Here is a 25848-nt window from a genome sequence, read left to right on the forward strand (position 1 = left end):
TGTGTGTGGGTGTGTGTTTGGCGGTGTGTGTGTGTGGGTGTGTTTGGCGGTGTGTGTGGGTGTGTTTGGCAGTGTGTTTGGCAATGTGTTTGGCAGTGGGTGTGTTAAGCGGTGTGTGTGTGTGTGTGTGTTTGGCGGTGTGTTTAGCGGTGTGTGTGGGTGTGTTTGGCGGTGTGTGGGTGTGTTTGGGTGTGTTTGGCGGTGTGTGTGGGTGTGTGTTTGGTGGTGTGTGTGTTTGGCGGTGTGTGGGTGTGCTTGGCGGTGTGTTTGGCGTTGTGTGTGTTTGGCGGTGTGTTTTGCGGTGAGTGTGTGTGTGTGTGTGTGTGTGTGTGTGTTTGGTGGTGTGTGTTTTTGGCGGTGTGTGTGTGGGGGTATGTTTGGCGGTGTGTGTTTGTGGGAGTGTGTTTGGCAGTATGTGTGTGTTTGGCGGTGTGTGTGGGGGTGTGTTTGGAGGTGTGTGTGTCTGTTTGGCGGTGTCTGTGTGTGTGGCTGTGTGTGGCGGTGTGTGTGTGTGTGTTTGGCGGTGTGTGTGTTTGGCGGTGTGTGTGTTTGGCGGTGTGTTTGGCGTTGTCTGTGTGTGTGGGTGTGTTTCTCGGTGTGTGTGGGTGTGTTTGGCGGTGTGTGGGTGTGTGTTTGGTGGTGTGTGTGTTTGGCGGTGTGTTTGGCGTTGTCTGTGTGTGTGGGTGTGTTTCTCGGTGTGTGTGGGTGTGTTTGGCGGTGTGTGGGTGTGCTTGGCGGTGTGTTTGGCGTTGTGTGTGTTTGGCGATGTGTTTTGCGGTGAGTGTGTGTGTGTGTGTGTGTGTGTGTGTGTTTGGCAGTATGTGTGTGTTTGGCGGTGTGTGTGGGGGTGTGTTTGGAGGTGTGTGTGTCTGTTTGACGGTGTGTTTGGCGGTGTCTGTGTGTGTGGCTGTGTGTGGCGGTGTGTGTGTGTTTGGCGGTGTGTGTGTTTGGCGGTGTGTTTGGCGTTGTCTGTGTGTGTGGGTGTGTTTCTCGGTGTGTGTGTGGGTGTGTTTGGCGGTGTGTGTGGGTGTGTTTGGCAGTGTGTTTGGCGGTGTGCGTGTGTGTGGGTGTGTTTGGCGGTGTGTGTGGGTGTGTGGGTGTGTTTGGCAGTGTGTGTGTTTGGCGGTGTGTTTGGCGGTGTCTGTGTGTGTGGGTGTGTTTGGCGGTGTGTGTGGGTGTGTTTGGCGGTGTGTGTGGGTGTGTGTATGCAGTGTGTGTGTTTGGTGGTGGTGTGTGTGTGGGTTTGTTTGGCGGTGTGTGTGGGTGTGTGTAGGCGATGGTTGTGTGGGGATGTTTTTGGCGGTAAGAGTGAGTGTGTTTTTGATGATGTGTGTTTGGTGGTGGTGTGTGTGTGTGGGTTTGTTTGGCGGTGTGTGTGGGTGTGTTTGGCGGTGTGTGTGGGTGTGTGTAGGCGATGGTTGTGTGGGGATGTTTTTGGCGGTAAGAGTGAGTGTGTTTTTGATGATGTGTGTTTGGTGGTGGTGTGTGCGTGGGTTTGTTTGGCGGTGTGTGTGTGGGTGTGTTTGGCGGTGTGTTTGGCGTTGTCTGTGTGTGTGGGTGTGTTTCTCGGTGTGTGTGGGTGTGTTTGGCGGTGTGTGGGTGTGTGTTTGGCGGTGTGTGTGTGGATGTGATTGGCGGTGTGTGTGGGTGTGTTTGGCAGTGTGTTTGGCGGTGTGCGTGTGTGTGGGTGTGTTTGGCGGTGTGTGTGGGTGTGTGGGTGTGTTTGGCAGTGTGTGTGTTTGGCGGTGTGTTTGGCGGTGTCTGTGTGTGTGGGTGTGTTTGGCGGTGTGTGTGGGTGTGTTTGGCGGTGTGTGTGGGTGTGTGTATGCAGTGTGTGTGTTTGGTGGTGGTGTGTGTGTGGGTTTGTTTGGCGGTGTGTGTGGGTGTGTGTTTGGCGGTGTGTGTGGGTGTGTGTAGGCGATGGTTGTGTGGGGATGTTTTTGGCGGTAAGAGTGAGTGTGTTTTTGATGATGTGTGTTTGGTGGTGGTGTGTGTGTGGGTTTGTTTGGCTGTGTGTGTGTGTGGGTGTGTTTGGCGGTGTGTGTGTGTGGGTGTGTGTAGGCGGTGGTTGTGTGGGGGTGTTTTTGGTGGTAAGAGTGAGTGTGTTTTTGGTGATGTGTGTTTGGTGGTGGTGTGTGTGTGTGGGTTTGTTTGGCGGTGTGTGTGTGGGTGTGTTTGGCGGTGTGTGTGGGTGTGTGTTTGGCGGTGTGTGTGGGTGTGTGTAGGCGGTGGTTGTGTGGGGGTGTTTTTGGTGGTAAGAGTGAGTGTGTTTTTGGTGATGTGTGTTTGGTGGTGGTGTGTGTGTGGGTTTGTTTGGCGGTGTGTATGGGGTGTGTTTGGAGGTGTGTGTGTGTGTGGCTGTGTTTGGCGGTGTGTGTGTGTTTGGCGGTGTGTTTGGCGGTGTGTGTGTTTGACGGTGTGGGTGGAGGTATGTTTGGCGGTGTCTGTGTTTGGCAGTGTGTGTGTGTGTTTGGCGGTGTGTTCGGCGTTGTCTGTGTGTGTGGGTGTGTTTGGCGGTGTGTTTGGCGGTGTGTGTGTGGGTGTGTTTGGCGGTGTGTGTGGGTGTGTTTGGCGGTGTGTGTGGGTGTGTTTGGCAGTGTGTTTGGCAATGGGTGTGTTTAGCGGTGTGTGTGTGTGTGTGTGTTTGGCGGTGTGTTTAGCGGTGTGTGTGGGTTTGTTTGGCGGTGTGTGTGTGTGTGGGTGTGTTTGGCGGTGTGTGTGGGTATGTGTTTGGTGGTGTGTGTGTTTGGCGGTGTGTGGGTGTGCTTGGCGGTGTGTTTGGCGTTGTGTGTGTTTGGCGATGTGTTTTGCGGTGAGTGTGTGTGTGTGTGTGTGTGTGTGTTTGGCAGTATGTGTGTGTTTGGCGGTGTGTGTGGGGGTGTGTTTGGAGGTGTGTGTGTCTGTTTGACGGTGTGTTTGGCGGTGTCTGTGTGTGTGGCTGTGTGTGGCGGTGTGTGTGTGTTTGGCGGTGTGTGTGTTTGGCGGTGTGTTTGGCGTTGTCTGTGTGTGTGGGTGTGTTTCTCGGTGTGTGTGTGGGTGTGTTTGGCGGTGTGTGGGTGTGTGTTTGGCGGTGTGTGTGGATGTGATTGGCGGTGTGTGTGGGTGTATTTGGCAGTGTGTTTGGCGGTGTGCGTGTGTGTTTGGCGGTGTGTGTGGGTGTGTGTGTGTGTTTGGCAGTGTGTGTGTTTGGCGGTGTGTTTGGCGGTGTCTGTGTCTGTGGGTGTGTTTGGCGGTGTGTGTGGGTGTGTTTTGGCGCTGTGTGTGGGTGTGTGTATGCAGTGTGTGTTTTTGGTGGTGCTGTTTGTGTGGGTTTGTTTGGCGGTGTGTGTGGGTGTGTGTTTGGCTGTGTGTGTGTGTGTGGGTGTGTGTTTGGCGGTGTGTGTGGGTGTGTGTAGGCGGTGGTTGTGTGGGTGTGTTTTTGGTGGTTAGAGTGAGTGTGTTTTTGGTGATGTGTGTTTGGTGGTGGTGTGTGTGTGGGTTTGTTTGGCGGTGTGTGTGTGGGTGTGTTTGGCGGTGTGTGTGGGTGTGTGTTTGGCGGTGTGTGTGTGGGTGTGTTTGGCGATGTGTGTGTGGGTGTGTTTGGCGGTGTGTGTGGGTGTGTGTTTGGCGGTGTGTGTGGGTGTGTGTAGGCGGTGGTTGTGTGGGGGTGTTTTTGGTGGTAAGAGTGAGTGTGTTTTTGGTGATGTGTGTTTGGTGGTGGTGTGTGTGTGGGTTTGTTTGGCGGTGTGTATGGGGTGTGTTTGGAGGTGTGTGTGTGGCTGTGTTTGGCGGTGTGTGTGTGTTTGGCGGTGTGTTTGGCGGTGTGTGTGTTTGACGGTGTGGGTGGAGGTATGTTTGGCGGTGTCTGTGTTTGGCAGTGTGTGTGTGTGTTTGGCGGTGTGTTCGGCGTTGTCTGTGTGTGTGGGTGTGTTTGGCGGTGTGTTTGGCGGTGTGTTTGGCGGTGTGTGTGTGGGTGTGTTTGGCGGTGTGTGTGGGTGTGTTTGGCAGTGTGTTTGGCAATGTGTTTGGCGGTGGGTGTGTTTAGCGGTGTGTGTGTGTGTGTGTGTTTGGCGGTGTGTTTAGCGGTGTGTGTGGGTTTGTTTGGCGGTGTGTGTGTGTGTGGGTGTGTTTGGCGGTGTGTGTGGGTATGTGTTTGGTGGTGTGTGTGTTTGGCGGTGTGTGGGTGTGCTTGGCGGTGTGTTTGGCGTTGTGTGTGTTTGGCGATGTGTTTTGCGGTGAGTGTGTGTGTGTGTGTGTGTGTTTGGCAGTATGTGTGTGTTTGGCGGTGTGTGTGGGGGTGTGTTTGGAGGTGTGTGTGTCTGACGGTGTGTTTGGCGGTGTCTGTGTGTGTGGCTGTGTGTGGCGGTGTGTGTGTGTGTTTGGCGGTGTGTGTGTTTGGCGGTGTGTTTGGCGTTGTCTGTGTGTGTGGGTGTGTTTCTCGGTGTGTGTGTGGGTGTGTTTGGCGGTGTGTGGGTGTGTGTTTGGCGGTGTGTGTGGATGTGATTGGCGGTGTGTGTGGGTGTGTTTGGCAGTGTGTTTGGCGGTGTGCGTGTGTGTTTGGCGGTGTGTGTGGGTGTGTGTGTGTGTTTGGCGGTGTGTTTAGCGGTGTGTGTGGGTTTGTTTGGCGGTGTGTGTGGGTATGTGTTTGGTGGTGTGTGTGTTTGGCGGTGTGTGGGTGTGCTTGGCGGTGTGTTTGGCGTTGTGTGTGTTTGGCGATGTGTTTTGCGGTGAGTGTGTGTGTGTGTGTGTTTGGCAGTATGTGTGTGTTTGGCGGTGTGTGTGGGGGTGTGTTTGGAGGTGTGTGTGTCTGTTTGACGGTGTGTTTGGCGGTGTCTGTGTGTGTGGCTGTGTGTGGCGGTGTGTGTGTGTGTTTGGCGGTGTGTGTGTTTGGCGGTGTGTTTGGCGTTGTCTGTGTGTGTGGGTGTGTTTCTTGGTGTGTGTGTGGGTGTGTTTGGCGGTGTGTGGGTGTGTGTTTGGCGGTGTGTGTGGATGTGATTGGCGGTGTGTGTGGGTGTGTTTGGCAGTGTGTTTGGCGGTGTGCGTGTGTGTTTGGCGGTGTGTGTGGGTGTGTGTGTGTGTTTGGCAGTGTGTGTGTTTGGCAGTGTGTTTGGCGGTGTCTGTGTGTGTGGGTGTTTTTGGCGGTGTGTGTGGGTGTGTTTTGGCGCTGTGTGTGGGTGTGTGTATGCAGTGTGTGTTTTTGGTGGTGCTGTTTGTGTGGGTTTGTTTGGCGGTGTGTGTGGGTGTGTGTTTGGCTGTGTGTGTGTGTGTGGGTGTGTGTTTGGCGGTGTGTGTGGGTGTGTGTAGGCGGTGGTTGTGTGGGGGTGTTTTTGGTGGTTAGAGTGAGTGTGTTTTTGGTGATGTGTGTTTGGTGGTGGTGTGTGTGTGGGTTTGTTTGGCGGTGTGTGTGTGGGTGTGTTTGGCGGTGTGTGTGGGTGTGTGTTTGGCGGTGTGTGTGTGGGTGTGTTTGGCGGTGTGTGTGGGTGTGTGTTTGGCGGTGTGTGTGGGTGTGTGTAGGCGGTGGTTGTGTGGGGGTGTTTTTGGTGGTAAGAGTGAGTGTGTTTTTGGTGATGTGTGTTTGGTGGTGTGTGTGTGGGTTTGTTTGGCGGTGTGTATGGGGTGTGTTTGGAGGTGTGTGTGTGTGTGGCTGTGTTTGGCGGTGTGTGTGTGTTTGGCGGTGTGTGTGTTTGACGGTGTGGGTGGAGGTATGTTTGGCGGTGTCTGTGTTTGGCAGTGTGTGTGTGTGTTTGGCGGTGTGTTCGGCGTTGTCTGTGTGTGTGGGTGTGTTTGGCGGTGTGTTTGGCGGTGTGTTTGGCGGTGTGTGTGTGGGTGTGTTTGGCGGTGTGTGTGGGTGTGTTTGGCAGTGTGTTTGGCAATGTGTTTGGCGGTGGGTGTGTTTAGCGGTGTGTGTGTGTGTGTGTGTTTGGCGGTGTGTTTAGCGGTGTGTGTGGGTTTGTTTGGCGGTGTGTGTGTGTGTGGGTGTGTTTGGCGGTGTGTGTGGGTATGTGTTTGGTGGTGTGTGTGTTTGGCGGTGTGTGGGTGTGCTTGGCGGTGTGTTTGGCGTTGTGTGTGTTTGGCGATGTGTTTTGCGGTGAGTGTGTGTGTGTGTGTGTGTGTGTGTGTGTGTGTTTGGCAGTATGTGTGTGTTTGGCGGTGTGTGTGGGGGTGTGTTTGGAGGTGTGTGTGTCTGTTTGACGGTGTGTTTGGCGGTGTCTGTGTGTGTGTGGCTGTGTGTGGCGGTGTGTGTGTGTGTTTGGCGGTGTGTGTGTTTGGCGGTGTGTTTGGCGTTGTCTGTGTGTGTGGGTGTGTTTCTCGGTGTGTGTGTGGGTGTGTTTGGCGGTGTGTGGGTGTGTGTTTGGCGGTGTGTGTGGATGTGATTGGCGGTGTGTGTGGGTGTGTTTGGCAGTGTGTTTGGCGGTGTGCGTGTGTGTTTGGCGGTGTGTGTGGGTGTGTGTGTGTGTTTGGCAGTGTGTGTGTTTGGCGGTGTGTTTGGCGGTGTCTGTGTGTGTGGGTGTGTTTGGCGGTGTGTGTGGGTGTGTTTTGGCGCTGTGTGTGGGTGTGTGTATGCAGTGTGTGTTTTTGGTGGTGCTGTTTGTGTGGGTTTGTTTGGCGGTGTGTGTGGGTGTGTGTTTGGCTGTGTGTGTGTGTGTGGGTGTGTGTTTGGCGGTGTGTGTGGGTGTGTGTAGGCGGTGGTTGTGTGGGGGTGTTTTTGGTGGTTAGAGTGAGTGTGTTTTTGGTGATGTGTGTTTGGTGGTGGTGTGTGTGTGGGTTTGTTTGGCGGTGTGTTTGTGGGTGTGTGTAGGCGGTGGTTGTGTGGGGGTGTTTTTGGTGGTAAGAGTGAGTGTGTGTTTGGTGGTGGTGTGTGTGTGGGTTTGTTTGGCGGTGTGTGTGTGGGTGTGTGTAGGCGGTGGTTGTGTGGGGGTGTTTTTGGTGGTAAGAGTGAGTGTGTGTTTGGTGGTGGTGTGTGTGTGGGTTTGTTTGGCGGTGTGTGTGTGGGTGTGTGTAGGCGGTGGTTGTGTGGGGGTGTTTTTGGTGGTAAGAGTGAGTTTGTTTTTGGTGATGTGTGTTTGGTGGTGGTGTGTGTGTGGGTTTGTTTGGTGGTGTATGTGTGTGTTACAGCTGTATGTGTATTGTTAGCAGTGCTGATTCGAGGGCGCTGTGGGAGCGAGTAGAGAGGATGGGCCCGCAGCCCGACAGTACCAGCAGCTCTTCCGGGTCCAGTTCCACTTCCAGCAATTCCAACACTGGATCCGGAGAGAGATTCAGACCCCGCAGTGAGTACACACCACACACACACCACACACACACCCACACCACACACACTCACACACACACTCACACACACCCACACCACACACACTCACACACACCACACACACTCACACACACCACACACACACCACACACACACCCACACCACACACACTCACACACACCACACACACACCCACACCACACACACTCACACACACCACACACACACCACACACACACCCACACCACACACACTCACACACACACTCACAAACACCCACACCACACACACTCACACACACCACACACACACCACACACACACCCACACCACACACACACTCACAGACACTCACACACACTCACACACACCCACACCACACACACCACACACACACCCACACCACACACACTCACACACACCACACACACACCCACACCACACACTCACACACACCACACACACACACACCCACACCACACACACTCACACACACACCACACACACACACTCACACACCACACACCACACCACACACACCCACACCACACACACCACACACTCATACACACCACACACACACTCACACACCACACACACTCACACACACCCACACCACACACACTCACACACACACTCACATACACCCACACCACACACACTCACACACACACTCACACACCACACACACACCACCCACACCCACACCACACACACCACACACACCACACACACACCCACACCACACACACTCACACACACCACACACACACCACACACACACCCACACCACACACACTCACACACACACACACCACACACACCCACACCACACACACCACACACTCATACACACCACACACACACTCACACACCACACACACCACCCACACCCACACCACACACACTCACACACACCCACACCACACACACACTCACACTCACATACACCCACACCACACACACACCACCCACACCACACACACCACACACTCACACACACCACACACACACTCACACACCACTTACACTCACACCACACACACACCACACACACACTGACACACCTCACACACACCACACACACCCACACCACACACACTCACACACACTCACACACACTCACACACACCCACACCACACACACCACACACACACACCACACACACACCACACACACTCACACACACCACCCACACCACACACACCACACACACACACTCACACACACCACACACACACACTCACACACACCCACACCACACACACCACACACACACTCACACACACCACACACACTCACACACACCACACACACACCACACACACACCCACACCACACACACTCACACACGCACTCATACACACCCACACCACACACACCACACACTCACACACACCACACACACACACACTCACACACACACTCACACGCCACACACACACCACACACACCACACACACTCACACACACACCCACACCCACACCACACACACACTCACACACCACACACCCACACACACACACTCACACACACACACTCACACGCCACACACACACCACACACACTCACACACACACCCACACCCACACCACACACACACTCACACACCACACACCCACACACACACACACTCACACACACACACTCACACGCCACACACACACCACACACACTCACACACACACCCACACCCACACCACACACACACTCACACACCACACACACACCACACACACACTCACACCCACACCACACACCCACACCACACACACTCACACACGCACTCACACTCACACACACCACACACACACTCACACACCACACACACACCACACACCCACACCACACACACTCACACACGCACTCACACACACCCACACCACACACACTCACACACACCCACACCACACACACACACTCACACACACCACACACACTCACACACACCACACACACACTCACACACACACACACACAAACACGCACACTTACACACACACACTCACGCACACCACACACACACTCACGCACACCACACACACACTCACACACACCCACACCACACACACACACTCACACACCACAAACACACACTCACACTTACACACACACACTCACGCACACCACATACACACTCACACACGCACACTTACACACACACTCACGCACACCACACTCACACTCACACACACACTCACACACACCCACACACAGACTCACACACACTCACACACACCACACACACACTCACACAGACCACACACACACTCACACACACCACACACAAACCTACACACACACTCATGCACACCACACACACTCACACAGACCACACACACCCACACCACACACACTCACACACACACACACACACACACACTCACCACACACACTACACACTCACACACACCACACACACACTCACACAGACCACACTCACACACACACTTACACACACACTCACGCACACCACACACACTCACACACACCACACACACACTTACACACCACACACACACTCACACACACACACACACACACACACACTCAAACACGCACACTTACACACACACACTCACGCACACCACACACACACTCACACACACCCACACCACACACACTCACACACCACACACACACACGCTCACACTTACACACACACTCACGCACACCACATACACACTCACACACGCACACTTACACACACACACTCACGCACACCACATACACACTCACACAGACCACACTCACACACACCCACACCACACACACACTCATGCACACCACACACACTCACACACACCCACACACACCCACACCACACACTGACACACACAAGACACACTCACACACCACACACACAATCACACACCACACACACGCACAGACCACTCACACACAGACCACACACTTACATACAGACCACACACACACACCAGACACACTCACAAACAGACCACACACACGCACAGACCACTCACACACAGACCACACACACACTCACACACACCATTATCTACATTAACCTGCATTAAAAGTGCAAAGGAAAAGGCTCCAAATCCATAAAGCTCACTGATTTGCTTTAAATAGTTTAAACCTGTGGAGTCTGAATGGTGCGGGATGTATATTACACATACACACTCACACAGACCACACTCACACACACCCACACCACACACACACTCACGCACACCACACACACTCACACAGACCACACTCACACACACCCACACCACACACACACTCACGCACACCACACACACTCACACAGACCACACACACTCACACACACTCACACACACCCACACACAGACTCACACACACTCACACACACACCACACACACACTCACACAGACCACACACACACTCACACACACCACACACAAACCTACATACACACTCACGCACACCTCACACACACTCACACACACTCACACAGACCACAATCACACACACACTTACACACACACTCACACACACCACACACACACACACACCCACACCACACACACACACTCACACACACACACACCATACACACACACCACACACACATCACACACAGACCACTCACTCACAGACCACACACACACACACTATACACACACACACACACCTCACACACCACTCACACATACACACAAACACACCACACACGCCACACACAACACACTCACCACACACACACTCACTGGATCCGGAGAGAGATTCAGACTCCGCAGTGAGTATACACCACACACACTCACGCACACCCACACCACACACACACACACACTCACGCACACCACACAGACACTCACACACACACTCACACACACACCCACACCACACACACCCACACACACACCCACCCACACCACACACTGACACACACACAACACACTCACCACACACGCACACACACAAGACACACTCACACACCACACACACAATCACACACCACACACAGACCACACACACGCACAGACCACTCACACACAGACCACACACACACACACTACACACACACACACACTCACGCACACCACACAGACACTCACACACACACTCACACACACACCCACACCACACACACCACACACACCCACACACACACCCACACCACACACTGACACACACACAACACACTCACCACACATACTCACCACACACTCACACACACAAGACACACACACAATCACACACCACACACAGACCACACACACGCACAGACCACTCACACACAGACCACACACACACACACTACACACACACACCACACACTTACATACAGACCACACACACACACCAGACACACTCACAAACAGACCACACACACGCACAGACCACTCACACACAGACCACACACACACTCACACACACCATTATCTACATTAACCTGCATTAAAAGTGCAAAGGAAAAGGCTCCAAATCCATAAAGCTCACTGATTTGCTTTAAATAGTTTAAACCTGTGGAGTCTGAATGGTGCGGGATGTATATTACAGGAAATTGTCTTAAGTGCAGTTTAAAAAGCCATTCTGGTCTGTTTCTATTCAGTTTATTCTGATACATTCAAATAGTGGAAAGGGCAGAGCCTTTTTACAGGTTACTTTGTGTTTGTAAAAGAAGATGATTATTAATATTTTTCTTAATTATGGTGGAATAATTTAATGAGACATACACAAAATTCCCTTTAAGGGTAATTGATGATTTGATTAATTAATCATTAGATTAAGGAAATTGTATGTATACGTATGTGTGTGTGTGAGTGTGTATCTTATTCTGACATCTTTTTCAGCCTCTTCAAAATCAGAGGTTTCCCCGCAGTGGGAAAAGCATGTATCCAGAAAATCAGAGGAGAGGAGGGATTTGGGCCGGGCTGGGCCTATGGTGGTGAGAGAACTCAGAGGTGTAGTAGAGGAGGGTGTGTGTTTTTGTGTGTGTGTGTGGGGGGGGGGGTACATTACTGTTTGATGTCCAAAGTTTTTAAGGTTATGCTACTTTTCTACTGATACAGCAGGTTCTGATTAAGCCTTTGTTTCTGTATGTGTTTGTTTATGATCACCCACTGTGGAAATGGGCTGCGCTGTGGTTCTGACAGGCTGAAGTGGTGAGTGGGTTGTGTTGATGAATGGTTGGTTGGCTATACAGAAGTACTAACGGCTCGTCTTCTACTAACGGTTAGTGTATCTCTGGGCTTGGTCTGGAGCTCATCTGCGTCAGGCTACTGCATTAACACACTTTGATCAAAACTACAGCCACACTCATCTGAACCAGCTCACCTCCATACAGGCAGGCTGGGGGGGCGGGGATTGTTTGGTGTGTGGTCAGTCATGTGCTTGGGGTTTTTATTCTTTTGGCTTTGCTTTTTGGGCTTCAGACTGACCGTAAGCCTTCTTAACTCGCAACCGAATCCCACAGCAATGAATGGCAAACTAACAATCATAAAAAGTAAACGAGAGCGTCATTGATCTAAAGCTGACAATAACATGAGAGAGAGAGAGAGAGAGAGAGAGAGGGCAGCTAGATGTTGATGCTGCAATGAAAATTGACCAGAATGCAACTGCAGTTGGCCACTTTGTTCTGACTATGTTTGACCTTTGAACTCATCTCCAGGATCTGACAGCGCTGGCCAAAGAGTTGCGTGCGGTGGAAGATGTGCGACCTCCCCACAAGGTCACAGATTATTCCTCCTCTAGTGACGACTCTGGGACCACCGATGACGAGGACGACGAGGAGGTGGATCAGGAGGGAGGGGAGGAGTCGACTTCAGGCCCAGAGGACTCGCGTGTGGGGTAAGCCTATCGGAGCAGCTCACCGAAAACACTTAACTGTCTCTGCTGGAACACACCATTATTTCATAAAGTATCTGAGTTATTGGTCACGTGCTGTTAGTGTGCTGTTGGTTACATTAACAGACACTCTTTACAGTTTTTTCACTAAGAAGGAGCGTAAAATGGCCGATGTGATCTTAAGTAGTATTTATCCAGTCTGCTAATATTAGTGTAACTAGTTAGACATGCTGGACTATGTGATGAGAGTGCTGACCGAGACCGAGTTCTAATACAACATGTATATATGTTCTGTTCTGGTGCTGACTCTCTGCCAGCAGCTTGGGGGTTAAACTGGAACGCAGTAGCTTTGTTTCCTCTTAGCTGAGCTCTAGTGCTGAAAAAATATAAATGTTTATGTAATAAGATACATGAACTGCACTTTTACTGGTAAAACATTACACCTACTGGACACACTGGGAATACTCTGCTTATGGTCATTTAGGCTGCACTGTAAACTCAGTGAAGGCCTGTAAGGCTTCAGATCTAATGATCTGATTATTGATATCTAAACTGATAGTCTGGACAGCTAATTTACAGCAGGTTGTGTATAATTTTGATTGCAGCTGTAGTAACAGCATATATTAGCTTGTTTTATACCCGAGGCTGTACAGCACTTTGAGGAAATGGAAAGATTCTGCTGTGAGTTTATATTAAACTTCATTTCACTTCTCAAATATCTCTGTGTTCGTCTGCTGTATGATACATTTAATTGAAATTGCTGATCCAAACAACCAATGATTTAAAAAGGATAATCATAAAAAGTCAAACCAGTATCAGAATGTCTAGACCAAAAGCTGTGATTTGTTTTAAAAACAAGATGAGTGTTGAGGTTTCTGATACAGTGGGTAAGGGATTTGATGCTATTCATACTTAAATATGTTCATATTTTCACTGAAAACAACATTCTAAATCACGTCATCAAGTGACATGTGTTTGACAGCTCCTCCAGGCTGAGCAATGGAGAGACGGAGTCGGTGGTCGTCCATGAAGATGATGACGCCTCATCCACTCCGTGCAAGGACAGCACGCTCGTGGTCCGACAGGTGCCGCACACTTATTCACACTAACACATCAGACAATATCTACTTCAGTACATCATCCAGTACATTACTACAGTCCAGCATTATCATCTTTATTTAACCCTTACCATTAACAGTTATTATTCTTATTATGTGTCGCACATCCTTATGTTTACATTATGTTAAGTTTTTATGATTTGTGTTCATCATTTCTGCCAGTGAAGACCACAGAGGCCAAACTGAAAGCGTGAGCCAGTTCTAGATCCCAGACTGAGTTCAGTGCAATCCTTTATCCATAAATATTAAAATGATCAAATATACCTCAACAGTAACAATACACGCACTGTATTGTAAAAATAATAAAATAACAAGCTTATTTAAAAGTTTTTTTTTATAGACTTAAATCTCACAAATTGAATTTGCCTTGTTTTTATTAAGTTTTCATGAACAATGTCTATTATCAGTTCAAATCTCTTTTCCCATCAGACGAGGGTGAGGTTGTGCTGTCAGTAAATTGATGTTTGGACCTCACGGTGAGGAACCGATCCATGGTTCGTGGGTTTTTACCTCTAAGCTTCCATAGACAACATGCCTCTTTTCGATTCCAGAGTTCAGGGGATGTAAAAACATTGCCAGTGCCGGGCTCAGCCTTTGGTTCTCCCCTTGTTGTGGGTCTGCAAGGCATCCAGGACCGGAATGGCTTTTTGGGCCGAATTCACCTTCTGCCCGACCTGCTCCAGCAGAGTCAACCCTTTCCCCCATTCTCCTGCCCCTCCACCCCCTCCTCATCCCCTTGCTACAGCAGTCCCGCCATGTCCCCCCTGTCACCCCCAGACAGATCGTCCTGCCCCGTGGAGGTACGTCCTGGTGCAGCCTGAATGACTAGCCATATAGAAAAATTTACCAAAACTGAAAAACACACTGAACCTGAAATTGTATGACTTTTAGTTTGGTACTGAATGGGGTATTGAAACCACTTAAATATGGTATTAAAATCCAGTATCCGATTTGTGGCAGTGCGACTCAATTTAAACATCTAGATCAGAATTCATGACTTTTAGGTCAAGGAGAAAAAAAAACAATCGCTGAATGTGGCTGCAGCATCAACATTAAATAAAACGCTTGAAAACAAAGTTTAAAGAAACCAAGGACACACACTATCATGAATAACATGTTCTTTGGACAGAGGGGTGGAAAGCCCAGTGTCAGACACTGGAGCTGCTTGATATCACCTGTGAAGAATCACAGGTGAAGAATCACAGGTGATATCAAGCAGCTCCAGTGTCTGGCACTGGGCTTTCCAGTGCCAGACACTGGAGAACATGAAACTAGAAGTTTACATGAAGTGCTGCTCTTTAATGCATGTGTTTAGGAGTATGAATTGTTCAGACCAATGTAAGAGTTTGAACAGCCTCTAATTTAGTGGCTGTTCATGTCTTATTCTGTGAGTTTATTCGCTTGTTATGTTATCAGAAATCAGAAATTGTTTTCTTTTTATGTTTTCCCATCATTACCCAAGTTCATATAAATGTGTTGATTGGATTAGTAACAAATGTAATGTTTTGCAGTTATCAGATTAAATGTAATCACAATTTCTGACTGGTTCCTGTCAGTGATCATTCCCCCCCTGTACTGATAAATGTACTATCATATTTTAGAAAGGCATTTGGGTATAACAACTCATAAAATAACTAAATAAAGTAAGCAGTAATTTAAAGAAATTAAGAAAATGAAAACGGCCAGCAGCAGTATTTAATACAGCATGAGATTATTCCAGGCTTATTTTAAGTAGAAGTTCTGAACTCAGGTTTTCCTATTTCTCTCCTCATGTCCTCTTCCCCTCCTCTGCTTTCTCCGAGTTACTCTGTCCAGTCCTCCCAGTGGGACAAGGTAGTGGTAGTGGTAAGTCTGGATGTTGGCTTTTAATTCAGCACTGACCACATGTCTGCTAACGCCTAAATAACACTTCCCAGAAATCTGTCCAGTCTTCAGTGTTCACTCTGTTTAATACGGGACACTTCACTGACTGGTCTGGTCTGCTTTGGGGATCACTGGGAAATTATCTACTCAATAGACTTTAATTATTTTTATCATACTTTTCATTTCTCTGTAGATATCATTTTTCCTTTTTTATTTAACCACCATCCCCATTATCCCCATTATCTACATCAACTACATCAGATAGCATTTACTCTTATTGGAAATGCATTTACACATTTACATAGTTTATGCTCAGTAGTTCTCAGATGTATAAGTGCGCCTGCTTTCCAACTTTTCTTTGTTGCAAATTAATATTGTGATCATTACTTGTCACATTTTATTATAGCAGTAAATGGTCTATAGTATATTGGTAAAAAAGTCTCCTCTTTAGTGTGGTGGTGACATCTGTTGTGCATCATTATTAAAGATCTGCTTGGTGTGGGCAATATAACAGTCAATAATACTTCTTTAAAATAATTTATAATAAACTAAATCAGACCGTTATTAGTACTGTGTCAGTAACACTGAAGTAAAGTAAATGTTATTTTAAACAGCGCAGTGTGAAATTATAATTCACCACATTGCTGAGCTCTCGAGTGGTGAAGCAGTTTGGAAGATTATTAGCATTTTAGCTTGTTGGTATTACATTAGTTTGGGACACTTTTTGGGATAATTTGTTTATAAAGTAGTTTATTTATGAATGAATATAACTGTACTCATATTGTTCACCCCAATCATACAGGCATAACAAATCCCACCTGACTGAAATCATTTTATTGCTATAATCCAGTGTAATAAATAATGATCAAGTGATGTATGTTTCTTCATCAAAGAAGTAGTTGCAAAAATATTTTTGGGGATTGTTATGCTATTTAGAAAGAAGATAAAAGTAAGCAGGATCAATAAATGATTGCAAATTAAGGCTGATATAGGTAATATGTTTTGACCAATACAGAAGCAGTGTGTAGCGCATGTCTAATTCTGCAACATGCCAGACACCTGAGCATGGAGTTGTAGAGGTTCCTAATGGAATAAATACAATAGTCCCACACAGCGCCAATGTCCTCACACCGTTCCTGCAGACTGTGGTTTAGGGGTGGAGTGTTGGTAGTATGTTCAGAGGGCTGCAGTGTGTGGGCTAGTCCTGTTTGAATAGAGCACTGGAGTATGCGCTCAGAAAAGGTAGGCCACTGGTTGCAGAACTTCATTAATGTAAGACTAAAAAGGTGATCTGGCATTGTACAGAATTCCACTCCACACCATGACACCAGACCTTTCTGAACGTGTGATGTGTGAAAAACCGTTGGTGCTGACAGCAGCTTACCCACCAAGTTTCATTCCTTTTATTCAAGTCCTTCTGGATGCAGCTATTTATTTTATGAGAAGTGTGTATACAGTGGTGTGAAAAAGTGTTTGCCCCCTTCCTGATTTCCTGATTTTTTGCATGTTTGTCACACTTAAAAGTTTTGGAACATCAAACCAATTTAAATATTAGTCAAAGACAACACAGGTCAACACAAAACTCTTTTTTAAAATGAGGGTGTTTATTATTAAGGAAGAAAAAAATAATCTACCAAACCTACATGGCCCTGTGTGAAAAAGTGATTGCCCCCTAACCCTAATAGCTGGTCGGGCCACCCTTAGCAGCAACAACTGCAACCAAGTGTTTGCGATAACTTGCAGCGAGTCTTTTACAGCGTTGTGGAGGAATTTTGGCTCCATTCATCTTTGCAGAATTGTTGTAATTCAGCCACATTGGAGGGTTTTCTAGCATGAACGACCTTTTTAAGGTCATACCACAGCATCTCAATCAGATTCAGGACAGGTATTTGACTAGGTCATTCCAAAGTCTTCATTTTGTTTTTCTTCAGCCATTTTGTGACCTCTTGGATGACGCTCTTGCTGTAATTATGGGCGGCCGGCCACTCCTGGGAAGGTTCACCACTGTTCCATGTCTTCGCCATTTGTGGACAATGGCTCTCACTGTGGTTCGCTGGATTCATAAAGCTTTGGAAATGAATTTATAAACCTTTCCAGACTGATAGATCTCAATTACCTTTTTTCTCAATTGTTCCTGAATTTCTTTGGATCGCGGCATGATGTGTAGCTTTTAAGGATCTTTTGATGGAATTCACTTTGTAAACCAGGTCCTATTTAAGTGAGGTCTTGATTAAGAACAGGCCTGGGTGTCAGAAACCACAATGACGGTATGTTTTAACAAGGGGTCAATCACTTTTTCACACAGGGCCATGTAGGTTTGGATTTTTTTCCTCCCTTAATAATAAACATCTTCATTTACAAATAGCATTTTGTGTCTACCTGTGTTGTCTTTGACTAATATTTAAATTGGTTTGATGTTTCAAAACATTTAAGTATGACAAACATGCAAAAAATCAGGAAGGAGGCTTTTTTACACCACTGTATTTGAGAAATGTTGTATATTCTAATGTAATGTACAACCCCAAATGGGAATGTCTCAATGAGGTGAATGAAGTAGAATGGTGTTTAACAGTTAGTTTGTAGATGTTACACCTGGATATAAACAGCTTCTATAAGGTGAAATAGTTTCAGTAAAAGAGGTTTGTGAACTCTGCTGATTTGTTCTGTACAACCATGTCTCTCCTTTTGCCCGGGTGCAGTCCCAGTCCACCACAATGCAGAAACATAAGTCCTCCTCTTCATTTACTCCCTTCATCGACCCACGCCTCCTACAGATCTCTCCATCTACCGGCAGCGCACTCAACAACGTGGGTAAGTTAACTCCACCCACCCACAGTAACGGCAGCCATTTCTCACTGAAAAAGTTGTGTTCCAAACTGAATAATAAAATAAGGGCATATAAAGTAATGAAAAAAGATAGTCGGTTTTATGTCTTGTTCCTTTTTTACCACAAAAGACTCTTTATTAAAATGTGAGGAGTGATTAGGAACATACAAAAACATACAGTATCTCACCAAAGTGAATCCCGGCCCTTACATTTTGTAAATATTCAATTATACCTTTTTATGGGACAACACTAAAGATATGACACTTTGATAGAATGTCAGTGTCCAGCTTGTCTCATAAAACTTCTCTAAGTAAAAGTGGCCAAATGTTGCCCAAAGTGTCATATGTGGCTGCCATTATTTTCCAGCTCTGCCTTATAACTCTCTTGGCCATGGAGTTTACTAGAGCTTCACAGCTTGCCATCATGGAGCAGGTGGATGTTAGAGACTTTGCACTCCAGCATCCACCCTCTGTTTGAGAATGCCCTACAAAATTGAGAAACATGTTTGGACAGTCCATCACTTTATATTCAGCTTACCCTGCAGGACAGTTGTCATTTTGGAGGTGTGTTTGGGGTCGTTATCATGTTGGAAAACTGACATGAGTGTACTCACTTTTGTTGTCAGTGGTTTAGACAGTGATGGCTGTGTGTTGATTGATTTTGAGGGTATAAAAAATTCAGACATACAAGCTGGACACTGACAACTTTACATTATATCAAAGTGTCATATCTTTAGTGTTGTCCCATGAAAGGTATCATACAGTATTTACAGAAATGTAAGGGGTGTACTCACTTTTGTGAAATACTGTATCTACAGTTTGTTGGGACACACTGCAGAGCGCAAACTTTTAACTTAAGAGTAAACAGAATAAAGAGTAAAATAGCATTGCTGTTCCCTTAAATGAGCTGCTGGCACACCTTTACAGGAATGAGCAGGTCAGTATCCTCTGCTGAGATGCGCATATTAAGATACGAAAATGCCAAAGACAGAGCGCACCTGCCTTTTAAATGTAATAGGAAGGTACACTCACACACACATTTTATCTCACGTTACACCCAAACCACACTCATGATTAATTAAGAGATTTTTTTTTTTTTTGCCATGGCTACTGCTGGGTTTTTCACCTGTTCAGAGTGTGGCATGTTTAGCTTAGACCCCTTGTCCACCAAAATTCATATGTACAGTGGTATTTGTGATAAGTGTAAGCTAGTTAGCACCTTGGTGGATAAGGTGGGTGAGCTGCACATCCAGGTTTAATAAGGGATAGACAGCAGGATTTTCTGACTTACAGTCCTCCCAATGGGGCGAATGGGTAATGTCTTGGCTAACACAAAGGCCACAGCCAGCCCACCTGAACACCACCAGTTCACGTTCCCCGCTCAGTGAAGCACCAACTGAGGAGCCTGTTAAAGGAGGAGGTAATCTGCTCTGGCCTCATCCCAATGAGGCGTGGTGATGAAGCTTACAGCAGGCTTTCCTTACTGAACTGCTGGATGTCCAAGTCGTCTGCAGAAAATCATGTGGGCTTTATAGATAACTGGCTACATGGTCGCTTGGCTAGTCGGCAGAGTAGTGTTGGAAGCTGCTGACAATCCAGAGCCGGGACCAGGTCGCAGACAGAGAGGCTTAACCAACCGTCTGCGAGCTGCAAAGAGACGTTACCTAAATACCAATGTATTCAGACTGTGTCTGTCCCCCGAGTCAAACAAAAACGTTGAAAAACTCAAATCTATTGTCAATCTAATTAACTTGTATTAAACAATCGGATCCAGAATGAAGCACTAAAACTCAAACTAGGGGTAGAACGGTACATGTATTCTTTATGAACCGTCACGTTATGGGGGTCACGGTACGGTTCGTGCAAACATGCACAGAATACACGGTACGAGACTTGTGGAACCAATGAACATAATGTGTAACTAGAGAGCAGAGAGCAGATGATTCAAACTATCCACAACCGGCACTGCACTGAATTGCCCCGTTAAAGGAAACTAATAGTCGCCAGTCGCTTTCCAGTGTGAACGCAGGGTAGTCGTTTGCTTTCTCTCTCTCTCTCTCTCTCTCTCTCTCTCATCGTCTCTCTCTCTCTCTCTCTCTCTCTCATCGTCTCTCTCTCTCTCTCTCTCTCTCTCTCTCTCATCGTCTCTCTCTCTCTCTCTCTCTCTCTCATCGTCTCTCTCTCTCTCTCTCTCTTAGATATTATGATGAAGTAAACAATTATCTAGTCTGCGAGACCTAAACCAAAATGCACTATTAATACTGTCCCCTCACAATAATACTGTATAAAATCACAATAATACTTTTATTCATTTTTAAGTGATTGACACCACTAATATAATTTTAACAATATAAGGCTGATATTTCCTTAAAAGAACTTGAACGCTGAAATGCATCCAGTAGTAGTTGTAGTTGTAGTTAAAGTAATGCTGTTGTTTTTGTTCTTAAAAAGGGCCAGAATCATGCTCAATATTTGTTCCAACAAGATCCAAAAGATGGAGCCTCTCATGATGAGACCTCCTACAGTCATCATGAGAAGCTCCATCTTTTGGATCTGGTTTTAAGCAGTTAATAAAAGATTCATTGTCATTATACATTTAATACAGGTGAGGCAATACAGAATGCCCTGCCTCTTTTTTTTCCACCAACTGTACCGAAACGAACCGAACCGTGGGGTTTATACCGAGGTGTAAACCAAACCGTGGATTGTCTGTACCGTTACACCCCTACTTCAAACCAAAAAATTGGTTTACTTAACATAAGATCTGTGAATTCAAAAGCAGTTATAGTGAATTAAATCATAACTGATCAGAAATTTGATGTTCTGTGCCTGACACAAACCTGGATTAGGCCTAATGAATATTTAGCCCGCTACAGACTATAATTATATACACAACCCAATATTGTCCGGTAGAGGAAGTGACGTCTGCATACTTTTTACCATCAGAAACACTCCTTTACACCAATATAATTAGTCCAATTACAAAACAAAACACATTAATTATTATTATTATTTTTTAAAGAATTTAGCAATTTTCTCGCATATTTAGAAGTATGCAGTGATGAACTGATTATAGTAGGAGATCCCTCTAGAGATGATCGGTACGCATAGTCATCCACAATCCATTCTGCTCTGCTCGTTTCTCCGCAGGTTATGGAAATGATGCCCGGCTGCAGGAGGCCCTGAGGCAGGATGCGTCCCGTAAAGGCTCTGTAGTCAATGTCAACCCAGTAAACACCAGGCCACAGAGCGACACACCCGAGATCCGCAAATACAAGAAGAGGTTTAACTCAGAGATCCTCTGCGCTGCTCTGTGGGGTAAATCTTTAATTTACAGCAGAAAACCTGACACACCAGTAAATCAGACATTAAGAAAACATTTATTTTCTGTATTCTTTTTTGTCATGTTTTTATGGTCTTTGCAACTGCACGTGAAGATGCTTTTAAAGATCTTGAAATGTTTCAGATTTGACTGACCTTCATGTCTTAAGGTTCTATACTTGGTTGAGTAGATCTTATATAATATGGATTAGAACATTACTCAAATAGGTCTTTTCACTGTAAAGGTCCTTCTAAAAAAATTTGCATATTGTGATAAAGTTCATTCTTTTTCATAATGAAATTATAAAAATTAAACTTTCATATATTTTAGAATCATTACACACAACTGAAATATTTCAGGTCTTAACTCTTTAACTCTAAACACCTGCAAAAAATTCCTGAGGCTTTTAAAAACTCCCAGCCTGGTTCATTACTCAAAACCGCAATCATGAGTAAGACTGCCGACCTGACTGCTGTCCAGAAGGACATCCTCAATCAAGAGGGTAAGACACAGAAAGAAATTTCTGAACGAATAGGCTGTTCCCAGAGTGCTGTATCAAGACACCTCAGTGGGAAGTCTGTGGGAAGAATTAAGTGTGGCAGAAAACGCTGCACAACCAGAAGAGGTGACCGGACCCTGAGGAAGATCGTGGAGAAGGGCCGATTCCAGACCTTGGGGGACATGCGGAAGCAGTGGACTGAGTCTGGAGTAGAAACATCCAGAGCCACCGTGCACAGGCGTGTGCAGGAAATTTTTGCATGTCATTCAGAAATCAAGGTCAAGTCTGGAGGAAGACTGAGGAGAAGGAAATGAGCTTAAGGCCGCTATTTAAGCATCCTGGGCCTCCATAACACCTCAGCAGTGCCACAGGCTGATTGCCTCCATGCCACGCCGCACTGAAGCAGTCATTTCTGCAAAAGGATTCCCGACCAAGTATTGAGTGCATAACTGAACATAATTATTTGAAGGTTGACTTTTTTGTATTAAAAACACTTTTCTTTTATTGGTCGGATGAAATATGCTACTTTTTAGTTTTTTTCTTTTTCCAAAATCATCAGTATTAAAACAATAAAAGGCTTGAACTACTTCAGTTGTGTGTAATGAATCTAAAACATAAAAAAGTAAAAAAATGTTTGTCAGTACATTACCGAAAATAATGAACTTTATCACAATATGCTAATTTTTTGGGAAGGACCTGTATACCAACTTTAAATTGATGCTCTCAAACACATTAAGACAAATGACAAAAATTACAAATTCAGCACAGCTGTTAACTGAAAGACATTCCAGGTACTACCTCATAAAGCTGACAGAGAAAATCCAGCCAAGATGTGCAAAACAAGATGTGCCTACTTTAAAAAATCTAAAATATATATATAAAAAAAGTGTTTGTTTTTCTTTACTAAATAATTTCAGGTGCTTATTGATAGTTTGGATTAGTTAATCTCTACAATGCAGAACATAAACAAACAGAATAACACTGAATTTAAGTGTTAACCTTTGACTTGTACTGTACACCAATCTGGCATAACATTGTGATTACCCCATGTAACCATTATCAGCGGTTTTGGCTGCACTGATTTTATAGGACTGTATCGTTTTCTCTTCATACTTTATTATCCTATATTCTTTAACAGCCAGATTCCCACAGGACCATCACAGTGCAGCTATTATTTGGGTCATTATTCTCAGCAGTGAGAACACTGATTGGCATGGTGGTGGTGTATGAGGTGCTAGTAGCTCAGTGTCAATGCTGGACTGGTGGTGGAGCTGGGGTGGACAGTGAGTGAACAGTATTGTGGAGCTTAAAAAAAGAAAAAAGAGTGGAGAAACATGGATGTGGTCATGCATGTTAAAACTAGTTTTATCAGTAATAATGATAATAATAAAAAAAATAATAATAATAGTATAAACACTTTAATAATTGTATGGTAATTGTGTAATGGAAATGCATTCTGATCCATGTTATCTAAATCTGATAACTACTGGTTAATTACAACAAAACTAGTTGTTTTTTTTAACCAAAAAAGTGAACATTATAATGGAGTTGCTAATAACAGCACTTCACAAAACATACATGACAGTGTAAAATATTCCTATTGTAAACACACTGCATTTGCTTCTGTTGTCCTAACTAATATATCCAAATGGTTTACATATCACTGTTAATGAATGAGCTGCTGGATGGTGTTCTTTCCCTTCAGGTGTTAATCTGTTGGTTGGGACGGAGAGTGGTCTTATGCTGCTGGACCGCAGCGGTCAGGGGAAGGTCTATCCCCTTATCAATCGCCGACGCTTTCAGCAGATGGATGTGCTGGAGGGGTTAAATGTGCTGGTGACCATATCAGGTACTGTGTAGGTAGTTAAGTTACAGCCTGTGTTAGCATTCCCTCAGCCAGCAGTGATGCTTTAAGACATATTTGAGTACTGTAGAGTCTCCTAAAAAATAACCTCTGGCATGTTTGAGCCTCTGCTGTAACAGTTTTGTAATATTGAATAAAGGTGCAGCTATAATAAATGGATGTGGTGGTGTAAGAGAGATACAGTATTTACTGCATATGTTACTGAATAAAGTTCAGCTAAATTCAACTGAATTGTAACTCGTATTTAACCTGTTTCTGTGTCATTTTCCCTGTACACTGGAGGTTGTTGTCTTGCTGTAAAGACAGTCTTCTTCCGGGTCATGTTTCTCCTGCAGACAGAATCAGACTAATGCATTTTACTGCATTTATTTTACTCTCTTATCTTAACAAATCTTTCAGAATCATAAGGCTGGTCAATATTGTTAAAAAAAAATCTTGATATTATTCAAATATTTAAGCAACTTATGAACTTGATTACGATTTAGATTTTTTTGGTTCTTACAACCACAACAAAAATGTTTTATTTCTGTGTTTTTTTTATATTTATTTTTAAAAGTAAAAAATGTACAGCAAAAACGTGCATGAAACCAGTATAAACCAAAAGTTTAAATGATCTTTTTTATAAAAAATAGCTCTTCACAGGTTTGAGAGGAGCTCAAGCTTCTCTACTGAGATTCACTCTTTAGCTTTTATATGGAAACATCTGCGATCGCTATTTCTTCATTCCTCATTAAAAAAAAAAATCTCCCAGCTCTAGTCTGTGGTGATGTGTGGTGCATCTGATTGTTAAAAAGCTCAGTTTTAATCTCATAAGACCAGAGAACGTATTCCACACTTATTCCAGAGTCTCTCCTGTCTTCGTTTTACATCCAGGGCTAAATATCCTCATGTGTGCTGCACAAAATTACAACATCCCATGAAAATCCATAAACTCCCCATAATAGCTGGTATTCCCCCCTTTATATTCATATACCATTAAGAGAAATTTATTTTTCTTTATTAACAAACGGTATTATGTCTAATATAAAAATATATTTATATTCATATCCAATTAATAGAAGATTCACAGTTCACTTTTTTTTCCTGTTTCCCTTTTTTGCCCCAGGGAAGAAGAACAAATTGCGAGTGTATTATCTATCCTGGCTGAGGAACAAGATCTTGCACAATGACCCGGAGGTGGAGAAGAAGCAGGGCTGGACCACAGTTGGGGACCTGGAAGGCTGTGTCCACTACAAAGTTGGTATGTTCCAAGTTCATTTCTGGACACAAGACAGTAAAGCCGTTTCAGTTTTAAAGAATTAACTGAATCCTGCTGTGACTTTAAAGAAGTCATTTCTTACACTGGTGT

General features: G+C 45.8%; 1 protein-coding gene across 7 annotated transcripts in view; it reads left to right on the forward strand.

Annotated features, from left to right (window-relative positions):
* The window catches only part of map4k4 (mitogen-activated protein kinase kinase kinase kinase 4), a 211352-nt gene that overhangs the window by 174044 nt on the left and 11460 nt on the right, over window positions 1–25848 (forward strand). For 2 of the 7 annotated variants that reach the window (XM_049485378.1, XM_049485382.1), the window contains 9 exons: window positions 7114–7250; window positions 12015–12109; window positions 12833–13011; window positions 13991–14093; window positions 14678–14926; window positions 18689–18800; window positions 21966–22133; window positions 24342–24485; window positions 25606–25740. In XM_049485378.1, the coding sequence (XP_049341335.1) occupies window positions 7114–7250; window positions 12015–12109; window positions 12833–13011; window positions 13991–14093; window positions 14678–14926; window positions 18689–18800; window positions 21966–22133; window positions 24342–24485; window positions 25606–25740 (1322 nt within the window). Of the gene's footprint in view, window positions 1–7113; window positions 7251–12014; window positions 12110–12832; window positions 13012–13990; window positions 14094–14677; window positions 14927–15941; window positions 15972–18688; window positions 18801–21965; window positions 22134–24341; window positions 24486–25605; window positions 25741–25848 lie in introns of all 7 variants that reach the window. The other 5 variants (XM_049485381.1, XM_049485383.1, XM_049485385.1 and 2 more) reach the window with 4 other exon arrangements.

Source organism: Astyanax mexicanus, chromosome 11, assembly GCF_023375975.1.
Source record: "Astyanax mexicanus isolate ESR-SI-001 chromosome 11, AstMex3_surface, whole genome shotgun sequence".
In the NCBI taxonomy this organism is placed as follows: Eukaryota; Metazoa; Chordata; class Actinopteri; order Characiformes; family Acestrorhamphidae; genus Astyanax; species Astyanax mexicanus.